Source organism: Tupaia chinensis, unplaced genomic scaffold, assembly GCF_000334495.1.
Source record: "Tupaia chinensis unplaced genomic scaffold, TupChi_1.0 Scaffold000330_1, whole genome shotgun sequence".
Taxonomy (NCBI): domain Eukaryota; kingdom Metazoa; phylum Chordata; class Mammalia; order Scandentia; family Tupaiidae; genus Tupaia; species Tupaia belangeri.
Window position 1 is genome coordinate 2,466,771 of NW_006159824.1, and position 25,071 is coordinate 2,491,841.

Here is a 25,071-nt window from a genome sequence, read left to right on the forward strand (position 1 = left end):
GAGGGGCGGGGGCAGCCCCGAACCGGCCCCAGGACTAACCCGCTCCCGTCTTGCACTTCCCGGCAACTTTGTCCCTTTGCACTCAGCCGAGCTGCTCCGGGAGCCTCGCCGTGACGAGGTGAGAGTTGGGGGGGCAGGGAGGAGACGCCCGCGGAGGAATGTGCCCGGCTAGGGGTGGGGAGCTGGGGTCCTGTTTGCGCCACCCGGTGGGGGCGGCTGGGTGCGGGAGCCGGAATCATGTGCTGTCCGCATGGCCGCGCAGAAGGGCCTGGGGCGGGGGGGGGCGTTTGAGAACTGCTGGTTGGGCGAGGTGCAGGTGGCTTGAAGCCCCCTTTCTGGTCGGTGTGTCCCACCCCAGCCCCGGCTCCTCGCGGCTGCTTCTTTGGGCTGCACCGGCAGACCTCCTCTCTGCCCCCTGTTTTGTATCCCCAGCCTTGCCACTGCATTCTCTGTCCCATTAGCCTTCACGGCGTCACTGCTGCGTGTCCCCATCAGTGTCCTTCCCTCCCCTGGTCAGGGTCTAGGGGGTCAGGGTTGCTCTTCCTGAGCCAGCCTCTGTGGTTTCAGCTACTCCCTTCCTGTCCTGGGATAGACCAACTTCCTCACCACACCGTGCTCTGCTCAGGGAGGCTGATGGGGAGAGGCTCAGTAGGACTGGAGTTTGGGGTCCTTTGGAGCCGCAGAAGGGGGCCTAGCATCCCCGATCCCCCTTCCTAGTCCTCCACCCTACTGTCTGTGGGTGTGGGCTACTCAGCCTCTCCTCCTAGGGTGTGGGCACCTGATCACCCACATTCCTGGGCTCCAGCCTGGCACCTTCTCCTGGGTGGTGGACGCCATAGCATTAGCCCCAGGGTGGGGCTGGGACTAGCCTGTTTCCTTTCCCTTCTCTCCCTTTTCAAAAAGGTCCCTGGTGTGCTCCACCCACCCCCTCAAAGATACAGGTATTCTGGGTCTTCCAAGTGGAGCCCTAGGGGTTGGTGTGTTGGATACAGGATGACCCCACCCTCCCCTGCCCATTGTCCTGGATCCTGAGGAGGAAGTGCTGAGGGCTGGGCAAGGGGTTGGGGGCCCTCAAAGCAGGCCCAGTGGATCCCTGTGCAGGGCTGTACCTCCAGCCCTTGGACTTTGCCCATCGGCAGTCCCTGCCTCAGGCGAGGACTGAGGTCGAGGCCTCTAGGTGGGAACTGGTCTCCCTTACTGACCCTGTAGGGCAATTTTAGGGCAGGTTTTGTGTTTGGGGTTTTCTTTTCTCTCATCTCTCTTCTAGGCTCTCAGTCTGTGTTTTGGCCCCAGAGCCCCCATCCCTACCTGCGTAACATCTCTGTGTTTGGTGTCTTCTGTGTCTCTCCTTGCTTTTCTCCTCCCATTCTTTCTTTCATAGGATGACCTCAATCTTGCCTTTTGTCTCATTTATCTCTTTTTCTTGGTGTCTGACTTTCTGCCCTTCTCTTCCCTTCACTCCCTTCCTGCCACCCTCAGTGTCTCTGCCCATGTGTCTCTCTCTGAATTGCCCTCTGTCCAGCTTCACTCGCTCTCTCCCTCCTCTGTCTGAACGTTCAGTACACTTGTGAGTGACGAGGAATAAAAATATCACCGTCCCTGTCCTTGGATTCACATTGCTTCGGCCACTCCAGAGGGGCGGCCTGCCTTACCTTTCCTGACATTCTCCCCTACAACTTGGTCCTGACCTCAAAACCTTAGACAGACTTCTGGAGCCACAGGTGCCTCCTAACCACTCTTCCCCTACAACTAGGGTTTCCCCTACAGCCTCAGCTGGCGTGGCCAGGCCTCAAGTATAGGATGGGGCTTCCCCTACGAGTGCCGGTGGCAGCCAGAACTGATAGAGTGCCTCTGGTCTGGGGCCAGGACACCAGGTAACTCTCGGGTGATGGCCTGTGTCCCTAGGAGCTGGGGTGTGGTTGGGAGAAAAGCAGGGGTATCTTTGGGAGTCTCTCAAGACAGTTACATTTGGGAGGAAGACCAGGGAGGGGAACAGGAGGTGGGTCTTTGAGGGTCTGGGTAGTTGGGGAGAGGGTCAAGAGGAAAGATTGGTTCTGTGGAGAAACTGTCTGGGTTCCCCCCAGTGACTCTGACCACTCCTTTTTCTCCTCCAGCTGAGGAGGGCAGGAGTATCTGGAGTCATGGCTGGTGCCTCAGTGAAAGTAGCAGTGAGGGTTCGGCCCTTCAACGCCCGTGAGACCAGCCACGATGCCAAGTGTGTGGTCAGCATGCAGGGCAACACCACCTGTGAGTGCGTCCCAGGGGCCTGCTGGCTGGGCACAGGCAGGGCCAGTCCTACTGTGCCGAACCGGGAGGAGGGCTGTGCTGGGCACAGAGCAGGTGCTACTTGTAAGGGCGGGGGCTGGGGCAGGCTGGCCTTTCTGTGTTCCCAGTCCCTGGGAGGGGGAATGTTGGCCAGGAGCCCTCCATTGCCCAATCCAGGGAGGCAGCTCCGTGGGGGCGGGTCCTAGAAAGCCAAAATTAGCTTTGGTGACTGGAGGGGGTGGGGAGTATTAAAGGGGAGAGAGGAGATACTACAGAGGTGGGGAGTGGGATGCCTGGATTCCATGGGCTTGTGAGGGAGAGGGCAGAGGTTGGGAGAGCTGACCTTGGCTTTCCTTCTTTTTCGCTCTCCTGCCCCCTCAGCCATCATCAACCCTAAACAAAGCAAGGATGCCCCCAAAAGCTTCACCTTCGACTACTCCTACTGGTCACACACTTCGGTGAGGTTGTTGAGCTGGGGGAAGGGCCTAGCAATGAAGGACAGGGGATTTAGGTCTTGGGGAGGGGAATTTCTTGGGAAATAGAACCTCCAGGAGATTGTTCAGGACTAGATTGGGAAAACTGTGGTCCCTGACTGGGGGCGGGTAGGACCCTTAGGTTGTGACTGAGACCACAGTGGGAGAGGCAGAATCCCTATGGATAATCAGGACAGTGATGGGGGTGGGAGTGGGGAACGCATAGGACCTCGGGGCAGTCATCAGCAATGGGGACAAGACTATTAGGACTTGGACACCAAGGACAAAGTCAGCAGGGCTCCTGTCTTTCTGTGCTCCCTCTCACCCAGGCCGAGGACCCCCAGTTTGCGTCTCAGCAGCAGGTGTACCGGGACATTGGGGAAGAGATGCTGCTCCACGCCTTTGAAGGCTACAACGTGTGCATCTTTGCCTACGGGCAGACCGGGGCTGGGAAATCCTACACCATGATGGGGCGGCAAGAGCCAGGGCAGCAAGGGATAGTGCCCCAGGTACACGCCCAGGACTGGCCAGGCGACCAGGGCAGGAGCATCTTTACCTGTCCCCCAGGGGAAGAAGGGCAGAAGTCTAAAGACTATGGTGCAAAGAGCTGGCCCTCCAAGGCCATTAGCGTCAGGGGATGTAATCGGAGATAGGGGTTTGGCTGCAGCCTGCACACCAGCTCTTTTCCCTGACCAAAGACGACAAGAGTGAAAAGAGCTAAGGCTTTGACAATTAGAGAGCCTTGAGTTTGAGCCTTGGTTTTACCACTTATTACTCTTTTACTTTGTTTTAACTTTATCTGTGAGTGTTGTTCCCCTACAAGCTTGTGTACCATGGGCAGGATATTAACTGTACAAAAATCAGTTCAGTGGAGTCCCTTAGGATGAGGCCTTGCTTAGGGCAGGGTACTGTGGCTGCATTGTGAACAAGAGCTTCTCTGTGCTTCTCCGTGTCCTCCTGCAGCTCTGTGAGGACCTCTTCTCTCGTGTTAATGAGAACCAGAGTACTCAGCTATCCTATTCTGTAGAGGTAAGCCCTGGTCTTGATGGCAGGTGGTAGGGAGGAATCTGTATCCCTGGGAAGGGAGGCAGGAGAGTCGTGGGATTAAGACTGAGGGCAGTTGTGCCAGGAGGTGGCATGGTAGTTAAGGTGTTAGATCCCAAATAGCCACGTCCACAATTTGAGTCCTGGACCTGGTGACTTGAAAAGGATGCTGGGTGCGTGTGCATGCATGCCCAAAATCCCCAGGGGAGAATGAAGGAGAAGGGATTTTGGTGTGGCCCCCCTGGGGTACTTGCTCACTCTCTCTTTCTGTCTGATGACTGCATGTACCCTATGGCAAAAATCTAAAGAAAAAAGTCACTGAGGGTGTCTCTGCAGTCAGACAATTGGAATCTAATCCTGACTCTGCCAGTTACTAACTGTGACCTTGGGCAAATGATTCCATCCCTCAGCTCCTGCACGCAGCTCTGTGCCAATGTTCAGACCCATCTCCTAGGGTTGTTGGAAAGATCAGTGAGCCAGCACATGTGAGGTGTTTAGCACCATGCCTGGTGTACATGAGCTGCAGTTAACTCTGTTTGGTCTGGTGGAGTTCAGGTTAAATTTTGTTAATTCTTCTAGCTTTGTTACTTCTCATTTGCTCCTTAGGTGAGCTATATGGAGATCTATTGTGAGCGGGTACGAGACCTATTGAACCCCAAGAGTCGGGGCTCTCTGCGGGTCCGGGAGCACCCCATCCTGGGCCCCTACGTACAGGACCTGTCTAAATTGGCCGTGACCTCCTATGCAGACATTGCCGACCTCATGGACTGTGGGAATAAGGCGCGGTGAGGCAGGCTGACAGTGGAGGGGAAGGGAGCCCACGTGGGGAAGGTGATGGGCAGGACCCAGTGACTGCTCCCTTTTTTTACCAGGACTGTGGCCGCCACCAACATGAACGAGACCAGCAGCCGATCCCATGCCGTCTTCACCATTGTTTTCACTCAGCGCTGCCATGACCAGCTCACGGGGCTGGACTCAGAGAAGGTGAGACCTCCTCCCCTACTCTCCGTAACAGGGACTGTGATGTGATAGAAGGGGCTTGGGTCCATGCCATGGCTCCCTGTGCTTCTCCATCAGGTCAGTGTGCTATAATCTCTGTGTGCTTAGTGTTTGTCCTTAGTGTTCTCGGGGCCAGAGTTTAACCCCACACTGTCCTCTGTCCTGGCACACAGTGGTCCTATAACTGTTTACAGATGAAGAAATGAATGAGTACCCAACTCCTCATTACTGTCTTGATTTATTTTACTTCCTCCTGCCTTCTCTTGTCCCCTCCTGGCTTTCTCTATTTTTTTTTTCTTTTGGAGAGGTTTTTGCTATAGGATGCGTGCGCTCGCCAGACAGAGAGAGACAGAAAGCGAGAAATCACCCCCCAAGGGGGATGGTCACGCCGCAATCCGTTCTCCTCCATTCTCCTCTCGGGATTTTGGGCACGCACGCACATGCACCCAGCGTGAGTTTTAAGCCACCAGGTCCGGGACACGAACCGCAGTCGACTACGTGGGAGTCCAGTGACATAGCCATTATGCTAACTGCTGGTTCCCACCCCTCTTGGCTTTCTCTAGCCCTTGATAATCACCCCAGTTCCTGCCAGGTACTCCCTGATTTGCTGGTCCCATCACCTCCTGCCTCTTTCTCTGAACCCAGGTCAGTAAGATCAGTTTGGTGGACCTTGCTGGGAGTGAGCGGGCCGATTCCTCAGGGGCCCGGGGCATGCGTCTAAAGGTGAGGGGACTTTAAAGGGTCAGAAGGGTGACAGTGCTGGGGGCTGCACATAGAATTGCTGATTCTAACCTGCGTCTCTGGTTGGGGAGAGGAAGAAGGGAAATAAATTGATCAGAAGAGGAGGGTCTCATCCCCACATTCCTCATCCCTTTCCAGGAAGGTGCCAATATCAATAAGTCTCTGACTACTCTAGGGAAGGTGATCTCAGCCCTTGCGGATATGGTGAGACCTGGGGTTGGGAAGAGAAGGGGCTCAGGAAAGGAGGGGAAGGGAGTGACCCACTCTAACTTCCATACCTCTTCTATCCCCTAGCAATCAAAGAAGCGGAAGTCAGATTTTATCCCTTACAGAGACTCTGTGCTCACCTGGCTGCTCAAGGAGAATTTGGGTGAGGAGCTTTCCTTTCTCTTTTCTGACTCTGCCATCACCCCACTAACTACCTCTGATATGTCTGACAAATCTTCTTGTCACTCTTAAAATCCCAAATCCCCATTGTCCCATTGACTCTCTTCCTGACCCAGAGAACAATCCTTTGACGATTTCCTAATGTTGAAAAAATGGCTACACCCTCCCTGCCAAACCAAGGGCCTCACTGACCCGACACCTATGACCTCTCCCTGATCTCACACCCACTGCTGACCTCATCTCACACCCACTGCTGACCTCATCTCCCTCCCATTGACTGTGTCTGTCCCACAGATACCTGATCTCTCCCTGACCTTTGCCTTTCCCTTCCCATCCACCAGATTTCATGGTTAGTCTCATAGTTCTTAGCTTCACTCTCCCTAGATCGCAACTATGTCAGATTCCTGCAGGGCCCTGAGGCTCCCCTGACCCCATGTGCCAGTCTGTCTTTTCTTAGGATCCAGCTCAGCTAAAGCTTTATCCTCTCCATTCACAGGTGGGAACTCACGCACAGCAATGATTGCAGCCCTGAGCCCTGCTGACATCAATTATGAGGAGACTCTCAGCACCCTCAGGTGGGACTTCCAGCTCTGTCAGGGATGGGCAGCATACAGAGTATGCCAGGAGTGGGGCCAGCCAGTGTCATGGTGGTTAGGGAGGCTGGATCCCCAGTGGCTGACTGGTTTGGACCTGGTGGCTTGAAAAACACACCAGGCACATGTGCATGCGTGCCTAGAATCCTAGTTGGAAAATAGTGAAGGGATTGTGGTGTGGCCACCCCATCCTCATACTTTCCCCTCTTGTCTCTGTCTCTATTTCTCTTTGGAGAGCAATTGGGCCCTGTTGCAAAACTGGAAAAAAAAAAAAAAAAAAGTGCCAGGAGCTCAGAGTTTGGTTACTAGGGTCCTGCCTATGAGATAGGGTAGACCTCCAGCCCTGTCATTATGTCTTTCTTTCTTTTTTTTTTTTTTTTTTAGAGAAAGAGATTTTTGCTATAGGGCACATGTGCTCGCCAGAGAGAAAGAGAGACAGAAAGTGAGAAATCACCTCCCTGGGGGGGGATGACCACACCACAGTCTCTTCTCCTCCATTCTCCTCTCAGGATTTTGGGCACATGTGCCCAGTGTGAGTTTTTTGTTGTTGTTGTTGTTAAAGAATTACTTAATTTTATTTATTCATTCATTTATCTTAATTTGACCAGAGAAAGAGAGAGTGAGAGATAGAGAAAGTGAAAAAGCAAGCCGCCAGGTCCAGGACTTGAACCATGGTTGACCATGTGGGAGTATCCAGCGCCTTAACCACCACACCACCTGCTGGTACCCTCCCAGTGTGAGTCTTAAGCCACCGGGTCCAGGACTCGAACTGTGGTCTACTATGTGGGAATCCAGCGATGTAATCATTACGCTGTCTACTGTTTCCCCGTCATGATATCTGGAGACCAGGGAGGAAGAGAGAAAAATGGGCAGCAGCAGATCAAGGGCCCCTATGCGTGGGCCTCAACAGTCCCAGTCTTCTCTCCTCCCCAGGTATGCCGATCGCACCAAGCAGATCCGCTGCAATGCTGTCATCAACGAGGACCCTAATGCCCGGCTGATCAGAGAGCTGCAGGAGGAGGTGGCCCGGCTACGGGAACTGCTGATGGCTCAGGGGCTCTCAGCCTCTGCTCTGGGAGGTAGAATTTCTGGGAAGGGGCAGCTCAGGGAGGCCCCTTGGCCACCGCACACTGGCTCCAAGAAAGCTAAGAATTTTCTGACAGTGCAAGACAAATAATGGTGGAAAGAACTTGCCGCCTCATTTAATTATGAGTGCTCCATTTGTGGGTACAAGTGGAAACGGAGGAAATGGGTCAGACTGTTTAGGAGGGCTCCTTGCCTGTTGGGGATTGATCAGATATCTATTGATGTTCTTATAGATGGGTCCTTTGCCAAGTTCCTGGCTTCTCCATTTTTCCTTAGCTTTGTTCTTTTGCCTCTTTCTCCCTCCCAGGCCTGAAGGTGGAAGAGGGGAGTCCAAAAGGTGCTCTGCCAGCCGTGTCATTTCCCCCTGCCCCAGCTTCACCTTCATCTCCCCCAGCACATAATGGGGAGCTGGAGCCATCATTCTCTCCCAGTGCTGAGCCCCAGATTGGGCCTGAAGAGGCCATGGAGAGGCTGCAGGTGGGAAGCTGGAGCTGGCAAGGTCTGGTGGCCTATGGGAGGTCATTTCTCCAAACCGGGATTGAAGAGGAGGAAGAATCCCAGAAGTAGTATGGTCCCCTTGGTGGGTGCTTGTGCTGGACCGTCCTGATCTCTGCTTGTCCTTGTGCCTCCAGGAGACAGAGAAGATTATAGCTGAGCTGAATGAGACCTGGGAGGAGAAGCTGCGCAAGACAGAAGCCTTGAGGATGGAAAGGTGCGAGTTTTCCATCAGGGCTGACAGCTAGAGTCTGGAAGGAGAGGAGTGGGAGGCTGGGGAGGACAGCTGGGCCCTGCAGGGAAGGTGGTTGTGGCGACTGACATCTTCTCTGCCCACAGAGAAGCACTGCTGGCTGAGATGGGGGTAGCTGTCCGGGAGGACGGAGGAACTGTGGGTGTCTTCTCTCCAAAGAAGGTGAGTGAAGGATCCGGGGAGAACGCCGAGGGAGCTCTATGCCGAGGGAGCTCTAGATGCTTAGAGATGCATTAGAGGTGGCGGGGTAGTGAGTTCTAACCCTAGTCTCTCCTTCTGAAGTCTCTGACTTGTCCGGCATCGTCGTTGTCCCCTCCGTTATCACCTCCTCTGTGTTGTCCAGTCATCCCTGCTTTGTCCCGCCCTCCCTCTGACAGTCAGCCTGAGTCCAGTGCTCTTTAAGTGCCTGTGGCCTAGGACTCCAGGGACCATGGGAGGACGGCAGGATCTCTGCCCTTAGGGGATTATAAGAGCTCCTTAGAGTCTAATCTCTCTAACACACACCCGTGTATGTGAGTTCATGTGTGGAATTTATCTGGATTTATAAAGAAACTGGTTATAGTGGTTTTTTTCTCAGGAGAGGGAAAACTGGGAAATTGGAGGTTGGTTGGCTAGAGATTTAGTCACAGTACGTGCTTTTGTCTCATTTCCATTTTTTATGTTACCTATTCAAAAAAATATACCCTTTAAAAGGAAAACTAGGGGAGACAAGCCTGCAAAGGCATTAGAGGAGGAGTGCTGTGGCGACAATTGTAAGTGCAGCGCAGGTTGGTTGTAGATCATCGGTGTGGCCTGAAGAAAGTGGCATGGGAAGTGGAGCCTGAGTGATGAACAGGGCTCAGTGGGTAGAGAGGAATAGGGACAGCAAGAGGCTAAACAGACTCGGTCTGTGCGAGGCGAGCGGGACATGCCTGTGCTTGACGTGCCTGCTAGGTCACAGGTGCCCGGTAAACCTCCGCTGAGAGGAAGAGAGCAGAGCAAGAGTGGTCAGGCTCAGCTGGAGGCTGGAATGACAGAAAATATTTAGTAACAGCTGCAAGGGGACCGACCAATCAGGGCGCTGGTTGTCTGATACGGCTGTACCTGTGCATACCGATGAAGGGACGATGTGGGGGCCCGTCTGAGCAGAGCAGGAACTTCCAGTCCACAGGGGAACCAGCCAAGCCTGTCTGGTCCGTGGTACAAAGAATAAGATTGGGCCCTAAGTCAGGTACAGTGTGCTCTGGTTGCTCTGGACAATGGAAGCTGCCTGGAGGAGGGGGTAGGTTACTGGAATGTGGCTTCTCTCTATTTCGTAAGGTTCGATCCATGTGGAAGACAGCAAGCAGGATCATTGAACCCCGTTCTGAAAAGATGACAGAGCTTTGCCTTGCCTGGTGCAAGCTGCAGTGAGGGAGTAAGCGCTATGGGTGGATGGCTCAGGGCCTGGTTTGGGGCTGGGTACCTAGATCTTTCGGGTCTTTCTGTGGGAGTTAGACCCTTCTGGGACCTAGTCACATCTGGGGGATGAATGGCTGCAGAGGGCTCTTTTTGGCTTTCAGCCACTTCTTGGTGGGTGCCTATACCTGGAGGCCCTTCCAACCACAGTGGATGGGAGAAAGGCAGAAGGGGGTGCAGAAACTGATGGCGTGGGTGTTCCTTTCCTGAAGTAGTAGGGATGCCGTGTACTAAAGCTAGGAGGAGGTTTCTTGTTTCTTTCTTTCTTTTTATATTTTTTTAAAGTCTTTGCCATGGGGCATGTGCTCCCCGAGAGACAGTAAGAGGGAAAGTAAGAAATCATACCCCTGGGGCCAGCAGATGTGGTGGTTAAGGGCACCGGACTCCCACATGGCCAACTGTGGTTCAAGTCCCAGACCTGGTGGCTTGTTTTCTCACTTTCTCTCTCTCTCTCTCTCTGGTTGAATTAAAAAAATAAATAAATAAATAATAAAATAATTCTTTATTAAAAAGAAAAAAGAAATCATATCCCCCTGGAGGGATGGCCATGTTGTAATCAGTTCTCCTCCATTCTCCTCCTGGGGTTTTGGGCATGTATGGACATGCACTTAGTATGTATTTCAAGCTGCCGGGTGTGGGACTCGAACTGGTCTGCTGTGTAGAAGTCCAGCCACCTTAACCACCATGCCATTTGTTGGCCCCTCTCGTTTCGTTTTAGTTTTTCTTGTAATACATATCAAAAAGAACATTTCGTGCACCACATAATGATGTTTTGGTAGTGATAGGCCTTCTGTGTGATTGTGGAGGAATAGGCAGTATACTATACAGCCCAGGCGTGTAGTCGGCCATGCCACCTAAGGTTTGTGTAAGTATACTCTAACGTTCACACAATGACAGTATTGCCCAATGGCGCCTTTCTTAAAATATATTCTTTTCTCGGGACCAGCAGTTGGCATAATGGCTGTGTCGCTGGACTCCCATGTAATTGACTGCGGTTTGAGTTCTGGACCCGGTGCCTTAAACTCAGGTGCGTATACGTGCGTGCCCAAGATCCCGAGAGGAGAATGGAGGAGAAGGGATTGTGACGTGGTCATCCCCCCTGGGGGGGGTGATTTCTCGCTTTCTGTCTCTCTTTTTGGCGAGTGCACATGCCCTATAGCAAAAATGTCTCCAAAAATAGAAGAAAAAAATGTATATATTTTTGTCTCATAGTGAAAAAAAAAAAAAAAGAAAAGAAATACATTCTTCTCATTAGTGTTGTGTGCCTGGTAGTAAATAGTGTATAATGTGGAAAGGAAGCCTCCTTCCTCCTCATCCTCAAGTTCCCCAGCCAGATACTATCTATTATCAGTTCCTAAGGTGTTTTTCCATAGATTGCCTACACCTGTACAGGCATGCATTTTATGTATGTAATTGCACATATATGCACATAGGATGGCCTGTCTTTTTAATAACAGTGGGTACATACCTTATTTTAAAGGTTACTTTGCTTTTTTTCATGGTATCAGCATATTTCATTGTGTAGATGCAGGATAATTTTTTTCCTTAAGAATTATTTATTTATTTAATTCCATTTCTTTTTTTGAGAGTTTCTTTTTTCTTTTTTTTCTTTTACTATAGGGCGCATGTGCTCTCCAGAAAGACAGAGAGACAGAGAGACAGAAAGTGAGAAATCAATACCCAGGGAGGATGGCCATGCCTCAATCCCTTCTCTTCCATTCTCTTCTCAGGATCTTTTTTTTGTTTTGTTTTTTTTTTTGGAGAGGTTTTCGCTATAGGGCGTGTGCGCTTGCCAGACAGACAGAGAGAGACAGAGACAGAAAGCGAGAAATCACGCCCCCCCAGAGGGGATGGTCACGCCGCAATCCCTTCTCCTCCATTCTCCTCTTGGGTTCTTGGGCACGCGCGCACACGTGCCCGGCGTGGGTTTTAAGCCACTGGGTCCAGGACGTGAACCATGGTCGACTACGTGGGAGTCCAGCGACATAGCCATTATGCTAACTGCTGGTTTCCTCCTCTCAGAATCTTCAGCACACACGCACATGAGTTTAAGCCACCGGGTCCAGACTCGAACTGTGGTCAATTACATGGGAGTCCAGCGACATAGCCATTATGCCAACTGCTAATCCTTGTTCTTACTAATTTTCAACTTGACCAGATAGACAGAGAAAAGAAAAGTGAGAAAGCAAGCTGCCAGGTCCAGGACTCAAATTGTGATTGCAATGTGGGAATCCAGTGCCTTTAACCACCATACCACCTGCCAGCCTGATGCAGGATAATTTAACCAGCTTCTTACTGATTAACCTTTACGTTGTTTCCCATTTTTCCATATTATAAACAATATAAAATGGATAACCTTGGGACCAGCAGTAATGGCTATGTTGCTGGACTCCCACATAGTCAACCGCGGTTCGAGTCCCAGACCCGGTGGCTTAAAACTCACGCCGGGCACGTGTACGTGCGTGCCCAAGATCCCAAGAGGAGAATGGAGGAGAAGGGATTGCGGCGTGGCCATCTCCCCTGGGGGTGAGTTCTCACTTTCTATCTCTCTGTCTCTCTCTGTCCGGTGAGCGCACATGCCCTGTAGCAAAAATCTCTCCAAAAAAAGAAAAAAAAAATGGATAGCCTTAAAAACAGGCCTGTTGTCTGTAGGACAGGTTCCTGGAAGTGGAGATTTCGGGTCAAATAGTAGTCATTTAAAATTTTGTTCTGTAGTACCGAAGTGTCCTCTGATGATTATAACTATGCCAATTTGTACTCACAAGAGCAGATGTTGAAATGGTTGTATTTTCCTTACCCTTTGCAATATCCTGGCTTTATCATTATCAGACTTTTTGATCTTTGCCAATGTGTTCAGTAAAATTGGTGTGATAGAGGGCCAGCTCTGTGGTTGAGGCAGCCAAATCCCAAATGGACGACTCATGTGGTTCAAATTCTGGCTGTGGTGGCTTGAAAAACATACCAGGTGCATGTGTGTGCCTGCCCCAAATCCTGAAAGGAGGAAGTGAAGAAGGGATTGCTATGTGCCTATACCCTGTGAGAAGGGTATTTTCTTCCTTTCTCTATCTCTCTGTCTTTCTGTCGGTGGTGAGCACATTCACCCTCTGGCAAATTTAAAACAACATAAAAAGGTATCTTAGAGTAGTCCACTCTTGCATTTTCTTTTTTTTTTTTTTTTGGAGAGGTTTTTGCTATAGAGCGCGTGTGCTCGCCAGACAGAGAGAGACAGAGAGACAGAAAGCGAGAAATCACCCCCCAGGGGGGATGGCCATGTTGCAATCCCTTCTCCTCCATTCTCCTCTCGGGATCTTGGGCACGCATGCACACGTGCCCGACGTGAGTTTTAAGCCACTGGGTCCGGGACATGAACTGCGGTCGACTACATGGGAGTCCAGCGACATAGCCATTACGTTAACTGCTGGTCCCCACCCTTGCATTTTCTTCAAGGTGGTAAGGATGGACCTATTCTCATAGTTTAAAAGGTATGTGTCTTGGGACGAGTAGATGACATAATGGCTATGTCGCTGGACTCCCATGTAGTTGACCACGGTTCGAGTCCTGTACCTGATGGCTTGAACTCATACCAGGTACATGTGCGTGCATGCCCAAGATCCCGAGAGGAGATTGGAGGAGAAGGGATTGCAGTGTTGCCATCCCCTCGGGGGTGAAAAAACACATATCTTTCAGCAGAGAGAACTGTTAGAATCACAGCATAAAGAGGGTTGTTGGGGACAACTCCATCCTCGGCACAGTCAGAAGGGGAATTGGGTCCCAGGATGAAGTTTTTCTTAGACCTTCTTGCCAGGACCTCCAGTACCAGGCCTAAGGACTCTCAAACCTGGCTCTGAGCTTCCTCTCAGAGGCCGAGTTGGGGGCAGGGAGAAGAGGACCAGGCTCTGGGTTCCCCACCCCCTGTCTGGGCCAGAGTGGCTCCCTGCTTATCTGCTTGGCATCCTGGGCTTCTAGATAAGGTTTCATTTGAACAAAGAATTCCAGGACTGAACAGAAATCGAAAGGCACTGCCCCAAATCATGTCCCCTCTCCCCAGGGACAGATCACTTTCTGCTCCTGGAGCCCATCAGTGTTTGTCAGTCCCAGAACAGACCTGACATTGCAGCGCAGGGAGGGGACATTGAGTGTCCCTTGGGAGCACTGTTGCAACAGCAGTTGTTGGGGTGCCTGGTGGAGTGTTAGACACAGGGATGCACATTGTATCCATACTGGGCACAGCCTTGGGTTCCACCTGTTCAGGGGCAGGTCCCAGAGAGATTCAGGCCTCCGCTGGCTGTTCTCCCCTACACCCTGTGCTCTCCCCTAGACCTCCTCTCACCTAGGAGGCTCTTCCTTCTATATGTCCATGCCCTCTTATCCTCTAAAACCAGAGCCCATGGTGCCTTTCCCAGAGTCCTCCTGGTTGCCCCCTGCCTCACAGTTCTTCACACTGTTCCTCCTACATGTGAGTTCTTCCCAGAATTCAGTGACTTCCTCGGACAAATGAACGGACAGTGATCTAAGCCAGGGTATGAGAAGATTAGAAACTCCCCATGAGATACTCGTTCCCCACTTGTGTTGATGTTTCCACACCAGGGTTTTGTTGTTGTTGTTTGTTTGTAGAGATACTTTTGCTATAAGGAGTGTGCGCTCGCCATAGAGACAGAAAATGAGAAATCACGCCCCAAGGGGGATGGCCATGCCACAATCCCTTCTCCTCCATTCTCCTCCTGGTATCTTGGATACCCATGCACATGTGCCTGGCCTGAGTTCTAAGCCACAGGGTCTGGTGGGAGTCTCGTGACGTAACTGTTAGGCCATCTGCTGGTCCTTCCACACCGTCTTACTTCCCTGAGTTGACAATGGCTTCCTGACTGACAGCATCAGTGTCTGAGTTTGGCTCACCTCTGTGTCCTGCCCAGCACCTCTCTCCGGTCTCATGCATAGAAAACCCACAGTAAAGTTCTTGGAGGGCAGAGGCAGGAGTTCAATTAGAAGTCTTAGGAAAGCTTCATGGAGTAAGTGGCACTCAGGACAAACTGAGGGATAGACTGAGGGATGTGAAGAAGTGAGTGATTTTGACAAGTGGGCTGGGGGTGGGGCAGGGAGGGAGGCTGTACCAGGCTGAGGACCAGCTCAGCCCCAGGCAGTCAGGGACATAGGAGGTCTCTTCTGGAGCGAGTGCTCTCCGTCCTGCTGGGCAGGAGCAAAGAGCAGGAGAGGGGCCCACAAAAGGGGCCTGAGTGGGTAGGCTGAGGCCCTGACTTGGAGGAGACCCGGGGATATCAGGTAAAAAGCAGGGGCAGGCCAGCAGGTGGTGGCGTGGTAGTTAAGGAGCTGGACTTGCACATGACTGACCACGGTCCACGTCTCAGACCTGGTGGCTTAAAAATCATGCTGGATATGGGCACATGCATGCCCAGAATCCTGAGAGGAGAATGGAGGAGAAAGGATTGCTGTATGGCCATCTTCCCTGGGAGGTGATTTCTCACTTTCTCTCTCTGACTCTGTCCCTCTCCAGTGAGTATGTGCGCCCTATAGCAAAAACCTTAAAAAAAAAAAAAAGCACTGGGCAAGGCAGGCAGTAATGGAGAAGTCTCCGGGGAGCAGGGGAAGCAGTGATGTGGCCACAGTGTGGTATGGCAGGAAGCTGGGAGATCTGTGGAGATGTCCAGAAATCAGTCAGGTCTGAGCTGGAGTAGTGCAAGGAGGTGGACTGGACAGATGGGGGCAGTGGCAGCCAACAGCTTGAGGGAGATGAAGGGAACAAGGGTTGTGTACTATCCAGAGCTTCATGCCTGGGGAGGACAGGGTGTCAGAACAGAAAACAGTCAGGATAAAGCTGTTGTGGGGAGGCCTAGGTGGGGTTTTCAGTGCAGGGGGGTGGGTATTCATAGCCAGCCCACAGGGGGCTTTGGGCAGGGTCTGCTCTGTGTCAGTGCTGCAGTGACTCTGGCCTAAGTCCAACGCCCAGAGGGGGCAGTAGACAGGAAAAAGTCGAAGTCGGGTGTGAGAAACAGACTTTGTTTCATTTGCTTTTAAATTGAAGTGACGGTTCTTATTTTCAAGTTGTAATTATATGAGTAATCTGTGCTCACCGGAAATGTAAGGTGTAATGAAAGGTGGGAGGTACCAGCCCCCTCACTCAGTCTCCTCCCTTACTCTCTGGAAGTTGCAAGATACACTCTGAGGGAAGAAATGGTGGCACCCAGGGACAGAGGGAACATGGAGGGAGAGTGCAGAATCTCAGGGAGCCTGTTGGCACAAGGTGCCTCTGAAGAGATGGGGCCTTGGGAAGGGTTGCAGACCTGGGAGGGAGTGGATGGGTGGTGGCCCTCATATAAGGGGAATGCTGTCGGTGTGAGAAGTGGGGCTGCCGGCTGCAAGGAGGGTGGGCATGCTCCGAGAGTGGGGCGGCAGGCGTGTCTGCCCACGCTCCTGCCCTCTCTGCCTCCACCACACCCCTGGTTGGCTCTCGGGAGGCTTCCCCTCACCTTCCCTTCTTCCTCCTCAGACTCCCCACCTGGTGAACCTGAACGAAGACCCCTTGATGTCCGAATGTCTGCTGTACCACATCAAAGACGGCATCACCAGGTAGCGTGTAGCCAGCAGCCAGAGGGATGGCTCCTTGAGGGGTGTGGCTGCAGAGGAACTGCCACATTGGCCGCTCCCTGTCTGGTGGTCACTAGTGGGACCTCTCATCTCTGGACAGCCCTAATTGTTCCCTGGCTTTTGAACAGTTGCTGAGCCTGCCTGCTGCTCATGGCTGTCTGCTTCCACCCACCAATTTGATTAGGGCAAGACATACCTGGTGGGACCAAACCCATCCAGCACTTGTGGGGATGGCTTCTGATTTACTAGGCAGAAGAGTGGGTAGGAAGCTTTGACCACTGCATTCTTAGCCTCTAGTGCTATTGCCATGGACCTCCCTGGGGAAGGAGGAGGACAGTGTGGCCATGGCACCACATTGTTGGGGCCACCCCATGGCAGGCTTTGGGTGAGGGCAGGTGACTTCCCTGGCTGATCTTACAAAGCCCTGGGGCTTGGTGTCTCCTGTAGTTAAAGGGGTGGGAGTGCCCCTTCTCCTCCTACGAAAGGAGTTTGTGGTTGTCTTTGATGATTGCTGTGGGTAGGGAGTGAGCCCTCAGGGTGATCAGCCCTGGGATGTGTGGGAGGGGAGGCCCATGGCTGAGGGTGCCTATCGCTATGGGCACTTTTCCCCTTTGAGCACAACAGGGTGACTAAACACGGACTTTGGAGTTAGGCAGACCTGGGCTCATAACCCAGCCCTACCACTGCCCAGCTGCATGAGCTTGTCAAGTTACTTCAGCTCCCTGAGCCTCAGCTTTCTCATCTGCGAGATGGGAATAACTATGCTCGGCCCGTGGAGGTGGGTGAACTCATTTAGGAGGGGCTTGGCAAATGTCTGGCCTGCGCTCAGGGCACGTTGGCCATTGCTTCCCCAGGGTTGGCCAGGTAGATGTGGACATCAAGCTGACCGGGCAGTTCATTCGAGAGCAACACTGTCTGTTCCAGAGCATCCCTCAGCCGGATGGGGAAGGTAATGGCGAGGGGGTGAGGGAGGAGTGGCCAGACAGGGTGAGAGACCAGTCTCTGTTCTATGAACACACTGATATGGAGGCCTGGGACTGCAGCCATATCAAGAGGGGATGTGGCCTTACCCGCAGAGGACTTGGAGCTCATACGTGTGGGTTGGGGAGTGCCAACGGCCCTGTCTCTGTGCCCACTCTGAGAGTGCAGGCTCTTAGATCGTGGCAAGGGGGTGGCAAGGGTCCTGAGACAGAAACAGGTCACTGTTGCAGGGCAGAGGGTAGGATTTTGGTGAAGAGGAGATCCTGCCTTTCTTGAGGATTTTTCACTTTCCCTCTCACTGTTTCTGTCTCTCTCTCCGGAGAACACATGCACCCTAAGGCAAAGGGAAAAAAAAAAAAAAAAACTCTTAAAAAAGATAGATTTATTTCATTTTATTTATTGTTTTTAAAAAATTTACTATTGGGCTTGCATGCTCACAAGAGAGATAAGAGATAGAAAAAGTGAGAAAGCAAGCTACCAGGTTTGGGACTTGAACTGCAGTTGTCCATATGGGAGTCTAGCACCTTAACCACCACGCCATCTGCTGGTCCCTGCCCTGTGATCTTATTTATTTATTTATTTATTTTTGAGAGGTTTTTGCTATAGGGCACGTGCACTTGCCAGAAAGAAAGAGAGACAGAAAGTGAGAACTCAATCCCTGGGGAGGATGGCCACGCGCAGTCACTTCTCCTCCATTCTCCTCTCAGGATCTTGCGCACATATGTACACGCACCCGGCGTGAGTTTAAGCTACCGGGTCCGGGACTCGAACTGTGGTCGACCACATGGGAGTCCAGTGACTTAGCCATTACACCAACTGCTGGTCCCGACTGTGATCATTTTTAATGAAAATCTGTATTCATTTCAGTGGGATATCTGAATTTATCTCTGTGAAAACCCTGCTTTTCTTCTCTTTAGCTATGACCACAGAGGTTGCTGAGAGTTAGCAGGCCATGTGTCTTGGTGGTTTTAAAATTTTCAGACACTTTGAGATCAATGGTTACAGCACTGGACTCCCATTTAGTCATCTGATGTTCGAGTCCTGGACTCAGCAGCTTAAAACTCATTCCATGTGCATGCATGCCCAAAATCCCAAGAGGAAAATGGAGGAGAAGGGATTGCAGCGTGGCCATCCCTTCTGGGTGGCTCGCTTTCTGTCTCTCTGGCGAGCGCACGTGCCCTATAGCAAAAATCTTTCTTTAAAAAAAAAAAAACAACTTTCAGAGACTTCAACCCTCACATGACCATAGAGAAAAAGCTTTTAGAACTCACAAATCCTAAGGGTGAAGGTAGTAGCTGCTCTGACATATCAGCAACATTTGTACCATTCAGGGAGTATTTTTGAGGTTACTAGTTCTGTTCTGTTCTGTTTTGTTGTTTAATTTACCAAAGGGCACATGCACTTGCCAGAGACAGAGAGGGAGAAAGTATCCCCCGATGAGGTGTAGTCACGCCCCAACCTCTGCTCTTTCACTTCTCCGTCCTGCCTGGATATTGGGCATGCACTCACACACACTCAGCATGTTCTTCAAGCCTCCAGGGTTGAGATTCAAACTATGCAGTTGGCCATGTGTGATCCTGCTCTCTTAATCACTAGACCACAGGGTAGGTCTTTGTTTAGTCCTTTAAAAAAAAAATCAGGGACCAGCAGTTAGCGTGATGGCTATGTCTCTGGGCTCCCACGTAGTCGACTGCGGTTCAAGTCCCGGACCCAGTGGCTTAAACTCACGCCGGGCGCGTGTGCATGAGTGCCCAAGATCCCGAGAGGAGAATGGAGGAGAAGGGATTGCGGCGTGGCCATCCCCCCCGGGGGGGTGATTTCTCGCTTTCTGTCTCTCTGTCTCTCTCTGTCTTTCTGGCGAGCGCACACGCCCTATAGCAAAAACCTCTTCAAAAAAAAAATAATAATTTGGGTATACTCCTGATGACCTTGAGCTCTGTGGGAGGAGTTGGGCAGGGAAGGACAGTGTGTATGCCATCAACTTAGATCCCGTGCTCTGTGCCTATGAGTACCTAGCCTGATGCTTTTGAGGGGCAGGGCTTTGGGGCATGCTTGGTCAGCATATCTTTAAAAGTAAGAAAAGACACTGTTGTGTGACTCGCAGTCAGGTTTAAGACATGCCTTTTGGGTTTCAATGTGGTTCAGGGTCAGCAGATTAAAGGCAGTTGTTCTGGGTGCTTCAAGTACCCAGCGGCAGCAAATGTTTCCGGCATTTCAGGCTGAAAGCTGCTGAATTGGTTCTGCTCAGTGAGTTATTGCCAAGTTCCTCTTCTGTGGTCACCTCAAGCCATGACCTGGGGAAGATATCAAAGCCCTAGTAGGCCCACAGAGCAAGCCCACCGTCAGGGCACTCACAGTGTTTGGGGAGATGGCGGACATGCACAAGATTGTTAAACCAGTCACAGTAGAGGCAGCAATGTTCCAAAGGATGGAGCTGTAAAGGTTTAGTGCACCTGGAGCTCTGTTCTTTTGTCTTTTTTTGCTATAGGGTGTGTAACGCTTGCCAGAAACACACAGGGCCATCTGGGGGTGGGAGAGAGAGTGAGAAATCATCCCGCAGCAGAGATGGCCACACTGCAATCCCATCTCCATTTTCCTTTCAGGGTTTTGGACATGCACGCACACATACTAGTGTGTTTTTCTTTTTCTTTCTTTTCTTTTTTTTTTTTTTTTTGGTAATTTTAATCTTTTAAAATTTATTTATTTATTTAAATTTGACCAGAGAGTGACGCAGAGAGAGAGAAAGAGAAAGAGATGGAAAGCAAGCTGCCAGGTCCAGGACTCAAACCGTGGTTGGCCATATGGGAGTGTCCAGTGCCCTAACCACGATGCCACCTGCTGATCCCGCTAGCGTGTTTTTCAACCTGCTGGATCTAGGACTTAAATCACACAGCCATTTGTGGGGATTCAGCTGCCTTAACTTCCATGCCATCTGCTGGCTCTTGACCTCTGTTTTTTTTTTGTTTTTTTTTTTTTAATTTTATCTATTCATTCATTTATTTTAATTTGACCAGAGAGAGACACACACAGAGAGAGGGAAAGTGAGAAAGCAAGTCACTAGGTCCAGTACTCAAACCATTGGTTCAACCATGTGGTAATGTCAGCAACCTTCACCACCACCATGCTACCGCTGGCCCCCATCTGTTCTTTTTTTGTTAAATAATTATTTTTTATTTAACTTTCTTTCTTTCCTTCCTTCCTTCCTTCTTTCTTTCTTTTAATTTGACCAGAGAGGAAGAGAGAAAGTGAGAAAGGAAGCTGCCAGGTCTGGGACGCGAACTGCAGTTAGCCATGTGGGAGTCCAGTGCCTTTAACCACCATGCCACCTGCTGGCCCCCTGGACCTTTGTTCTTATAGCAGACCTAAGACTCAATTAGAGATAGGCAGAGGGGACAGGCAGTGTGAAGGAGGTCTGGTTGTAGAAGAATAGTGTTTACTAACCATCTACCCTGGGTCTCTCAGGGGTTAGGAAATTTGCCCAAGACCATCACACAGAATGACAAGAAATGGCAGAACTGTGCTGAGGTCTGCCCTGGGCTGCCAGGTTGTCATGGGTTCAAGGACAAGGAAGAGACTTTCCTGGCCAGGCTGGAGCAGTCATCTCTTCTCAACTGGCCCCATTTTCCCTCCACGACACCTGTCCCCTCTTTTAGAGAAAATTTTACGTTACCTCCTTTAAGGAAATGACTAGGGTCCAATAACTTTAGGTTATCTTGTTTATTATCTGTTTTACCAGCCAAAGGTAAGCTCTGTGACTACAGGAATTTTGGTTTTCTCTCCACTGTACTTCTCAGATCTAATAAAATAGTGCCTGGTGTGTTAGTAGAGGTGCAGTAGATTTGTGGAGTCAGTGAATGAATTTGGGGGCATGGTGGGAAATAAGGAAGTGAAGATGAAGTGGCTGGTGCCCACTGGAGTCATTCGTCCCCAGTCCTGCCACTTTTTCCCTTCCTGTTCCAGGACACATGGTGGCACCTTTAGCCATCTCTCTGCCCATCATCTTTTTTCTCTCTCACTTCCGCCTGTTAGAATTGGAATCTCCCTTCAGGTGCTCATTCAGAAGTTAGCACTCACGCAGTTATTTCCAGCCTTCTCTTCGTCCTGTTACGGCATCCCTAGTCCTTGTCTCCGCCTGGCAGTTTCAGTCCATTCTGGTTTCTCTGTCTCTCGATCGGTTTCAGCAGAAATGATAGTAAAAACTCATGATTGCCTATTATTTTATAATTTACTTATTTGAGTCTTTTAACCTTCATGCATGCACACACACCTGGCGTGGTGTTTTGTTTTTGTTTTTGTTTTTTTAACTTTTTTTTTTTAAGTTTTTTTTTTTTTTTTTTTGCCTTCGGACGTTGTGCACTAGCAGGGGAGAAAGACAGAGATCTAAGAGGGAAAGTGAGAAATCACTCTCTAGGGAGGATGGTTACTCCACAATCTCTTCTCCTCCATTCTCCTCCTGGGATCTTGGGCACACACATGCACACACGTGCACCTTCAAGCCGTTAGATCTGGACTTGAACTGTGGTCGGCTGTGTGGGAGTTCAGTTACGTAACTGCTATGCCATTTGTCGGCTCCTCGACCACTCTTTAAAGAAAGATTATGTTGGGAAAAAAAGAAAGAAAGAAAGACTATGTTGGGACCAGCAGATGGCATAATGGTTATATTGTTGGACTCCCTTGTAGTCAACTGTGGTTCAAGTCCTGGGCTCGGCAGCTTATAACTCACATCAGGTGTGTGTGCATGCATGCCCACAATCCTGAGAGGGGAATGGAAAAGAAGGGATTGCAGTGTGGCCATTCCCCCTGGGAGTGATTTCCTGCTTTCTTTCTGTGTTTCTGGCGAGTGCACATTCCCTATAGCAAAAAAATATCTTAAAAAAAAATAAAAGGAAAAATAAAAGGTCAGAGAAGTTAGATGACTTGCTCAACATCCCGGGCAAGTTGTAGAGCTTGAGTCTTTGGGATACAGTGGGCCCTCCGTGACAACAGAGTGCTTGCTCCTCAAGGCAGGAGGCGTGTGTGTCATGCATCCCCACCAAGCAGTGGGCCCAGTGATTCATACTAAGGAGCAATGGATGTTTGGGTTGGGTTGACTTTATCTTGTCATATGCTGTCTGTGGCTTGAGATTAGTCAGGTGGCAGTTTGCAAGATGCATCAGACACAGTTGGACTGAGAACCTGCTGGAAGAATCCAGGCCTGCCAGGGATAATGCCAGTGGGAAAGAAAGGAATGGATGTCTGGGATAGCTCAGTATGAGTCGTGAAGCCCTCTGAGATGTACTCGTTTTCTAAGTTACTGTGGGGAAAGGTGCGGTGAGTGAGGAGCCATTGCAGAGGCTTCTGGGAATTGTGGCTGGGGCTCTAACCCTCCTTCTGCTCTTCCTTCCCTGTGCTGCCTATACCAGAGGGTCCATGGCACCCCCACAGGTACTGGGGGTGGGACCAGTGGTGCATGTGTGGGTTTTGGGAGAAAGCTAGGTGGGGATCTGTGACCATGATCCACCATCTCCCAGGATCTAATGTTCCTCCCTGTCCCTCCCTCAGTGGTGGTCACGTTGGAGCCTTGCGAAGGAGCTGAGACATACGTCAATGGGAAGCTTGTGACAGAGCCACTGGTGCTGAAGTCAGGTAGAAGTCGCACTGTAGAGTGATTGTCCTGGGACGTGGGTGTATGTGGGAAGTCTTGGGACACGGCTTCCTGGGTATATCCCAGAGTAGGACCCTGAATTAGAACCAGCACAGACCCAGCCACCGTCGTGTGTGCTGGTGGACACCACACCGTGTGGCCGGGGAGCATCGCCGTAGCCTGACCGCTGCCTGGCAGGCTGAGGCTGTGTGGGGAGCCCAGGTTCACTTTCCAGCTCACCCTAAGAGGCGATCACGATGGTGTGCACCTGCTCTGGTGGCTGAGGCAGGAGGATGGAGGCATAGTGTGATCCCGTCTTAAAAAGGAAAGGAAAGAAGTAGCAGGAAGAAGGAGCTGGGAACTGAAGATAGAGGAGTTAGGCCTTGATCTCTCTTGCCACCCCAGGGGAACAGGAAGAGGATGCCAAGCTCTCCAGTTCCCTTTGGCTGGCAGGGGTGGGTGGTTCCTGAACCAACCAGGGAAGCATCGGCTATGGCTGCCCGTGGCCTGGGGGTAAGGGGACAGAGGGTGTCAGGGTCGCTGGGATTCGGAGGCAGGGTCCCCTATGCCTCAAGTGTGGGATGGGTTTCTGCTGTGTGGGAGTGAGTCTACTCTTCCCTCCTCCTATCTCCAGGGAATAGGATCGTGATGGGAAAGAACCACGTTTTCCGCTTCAATCACCCGGAGCAGGCACGACTGGAACGGGAACGAGGGGTCCCCCCACCCCCAGGACCACCATCCGAGCCTGTGGATTGGAACTTCGCCCAGAAGGAGCTGCTGGAGCAGCAGGGGATTGACATCAAGCTGGAGATGGAGAAGAGGTGCGGGGGGCTGAGGGGTACCCATGCGTCCCAGGACCTCCAGGTCGTTTCATCTGCCCTGGGCCCCAGTCAGCCACTCAGCCCCTGGCCCAGGAGGCCCTGGAGCCCCAAATAGCTCTTCCTTCCCTCCTTGCCCAACCCCAGGCTGCAGGATCTAGAGAATCAGTACCGGAAAGAGAAGGAAGAGGCTGATCTTCTGTTGGAACAGCAGCGATTGGTGAGGGGCAGGCCTGGGCATGGCGGGTGGGCATCATCTCAGCCTGACTGCACTTCCAGTGCACACCCTCGGAGCCAGAGTGGGAAATGGGGGTGGGATGGGAGGTGGGGTGGTGTTTAGGAGGAAAGAGCTTGGAGAGAAATGGGGCCAAGGGAGGACACTGGTACATGCAGGGAACTAAAGCTCCTCCCAGTCAGCTAGTGCACCCCAGGCCCCAGTCAGTCAGTCTCACGTCTCCCTGATTTGCAGCAATTCAGGGACCACCTTGCTGTTACTTAAGATTGTTTTTCAGGGACCAGCAGTTAGCATAATGGCTATGTCGCTGGACTCCCACGTAGTCGACCGCAGTTCGAGTCCTGGACCCAGTGGCTTAAACTCACTCCGGGCACGTGTGCGTGCATGCCCAAGATCCCGAGAGGAGAATGGAGAAGGGATTGCGGTGTGGCCATCCCCTCTGGGGGATGATTTCTCGCTTTCTGTCTCTCTCTGTCTGGCGAGCGCACGCGCCCTATAGCAAAAACCTCTCAAAAAAAAAAAAAAAAAAGACTGTTTTTCGAACGGATAGTATAGAAACTTTATTCGGCTAAGCGAAGCAAAGTCCACTCTGAAGAGGGGAGTGCAGGCTGGTTGAAATCAGACCAACCAACCAGATTGTTCTTTCTCTTTCTCTTTGTTTTTTGGAGAGGTTTTTGCTATAGGGCGCGTACACTCACCAGAAAGAGAGAGAGACAGAAAGTGAGAAATCACCCCTCCCCCAGGGGGAATGGCCACACTGCAATTCCTTCTCTGTTCTCCTCTCAGGATCCTGGGCACGCATGCACACGTGCTTGGTGTGAATTAAAGCCACCGGGTCCAGAACTCAAACCGCAGTCAACTACATGGGAGTCCAGCGATGTAGCCATTATGCTAACTGCTGGTCCCCCAGATTGTTCTTTCAGTCAACTTTTATTTTCAAATTTTTACAAAGTTTATTCCCGGCCAGCCTTGTGGCTAAAGGAGCTGGATTCCACATGGCTGACTGGAGTTTGACTCCCAGTCCCGGTGACTTGAAAA

At 51.3% G+C, this 25,071-nt stretch overlaps 2 protein-coding genes across 3 annotated transcripts in view; one reads left to right on the forward strand and one right to left on the reverse strand.

Annotated features, from left to right (window-relative positions):
• Nucleotides 1-115, reverse strand: part of INCA1 (inhibitor of CDK, cyclin A1 interacting protein 1) — a 9,544-nt gene extending 9,429 nt beyond the window's left edge. Inside the window, exon 1 of the mRNA XM_027773193.1 lies at nt 40-115. The gene's annotated coding sequence lies outside the window, so the exon portion shown is untranslated. The remainder of the gene's footprint in view (nt 1-39) is intronic.
• The window catches only part of KIF1C (kinesin family member 1C), a 34,707-nt gene continuing 9,636 nt past the window's right edge, over nt 1-25,071 (forward strand). The window contains exons 1-21 of one of the 2 annotated variants that reach the window (XM_006151873.3): nt 1-118; nt 1,754-1,874; nt 2,115-2,247; nt 2,647-2,723; nt 3,068-3,247; nt 3,702-3,767; nt 4,389-4,567; nt 4,655-4,766; nt 5,427-5,504; nt 5,661-5,726; nt 5,817-5,892; nt 6,406-6,484; nt 7,436-7,581; nt 7,896-8,065; nt 8,221-8,300; nt 8,423-8,498; nt 16,279-16,358; nt 17,231-17,325; nt 22,899-22,982; nt 23,615-23,801; nt 23,946-24,018. In XM_006151873.3, coding sequence (XP_006151935.1) covers nt 2,142-2,247; nt 2,647-2,723; nt 3,068-3,247; nt 3,702-3,767; nt 4,389-4,567; nt 4,655-4,766; nt 5,427-5,504; nt 5,661-5,726; nt 5,817-5,892; nt 6,406-6,484; nt 7,436-7,581; nt 7,896-8,065; nt 8,221-8,300; nt 8,423-8,498; nt 16,279-16,358; nt 17,231-17,325; nt 22,899-22,982; nt 23,615-23,801; nt 23,946-24,018 — 2,010 coding nt within the window. In that variant the 5' untranslated portion in view covers nt 1-118; nt 1,754-1,874; nt 2,115-2,141. The remainder of the gene's footprint in view (nt 119-1,753; nt 1,875-2,114; nt 2,248-2,646; nt 2,724-3,067; nt 3,248-3,701; nt 3,768-4,388; nt 4,568-4,654; nt 4,767-5,426; nt 5,505-5,660; nt 5,727-5,816; nt 5,893-6,405; nt 6,485-7,435; nt 7,582-7,895; nt 8,066-8,220; nt 8,301-8,422; nt 8,499-16,278; nt 16,359-17,230; nt 17,326-22,898; nt 22,983-23,614; nt 23,802-23,945; nt 24,019-25,071) is intronic. The other variant, XM_006151874.3, reaches the window with a different exon arrangement.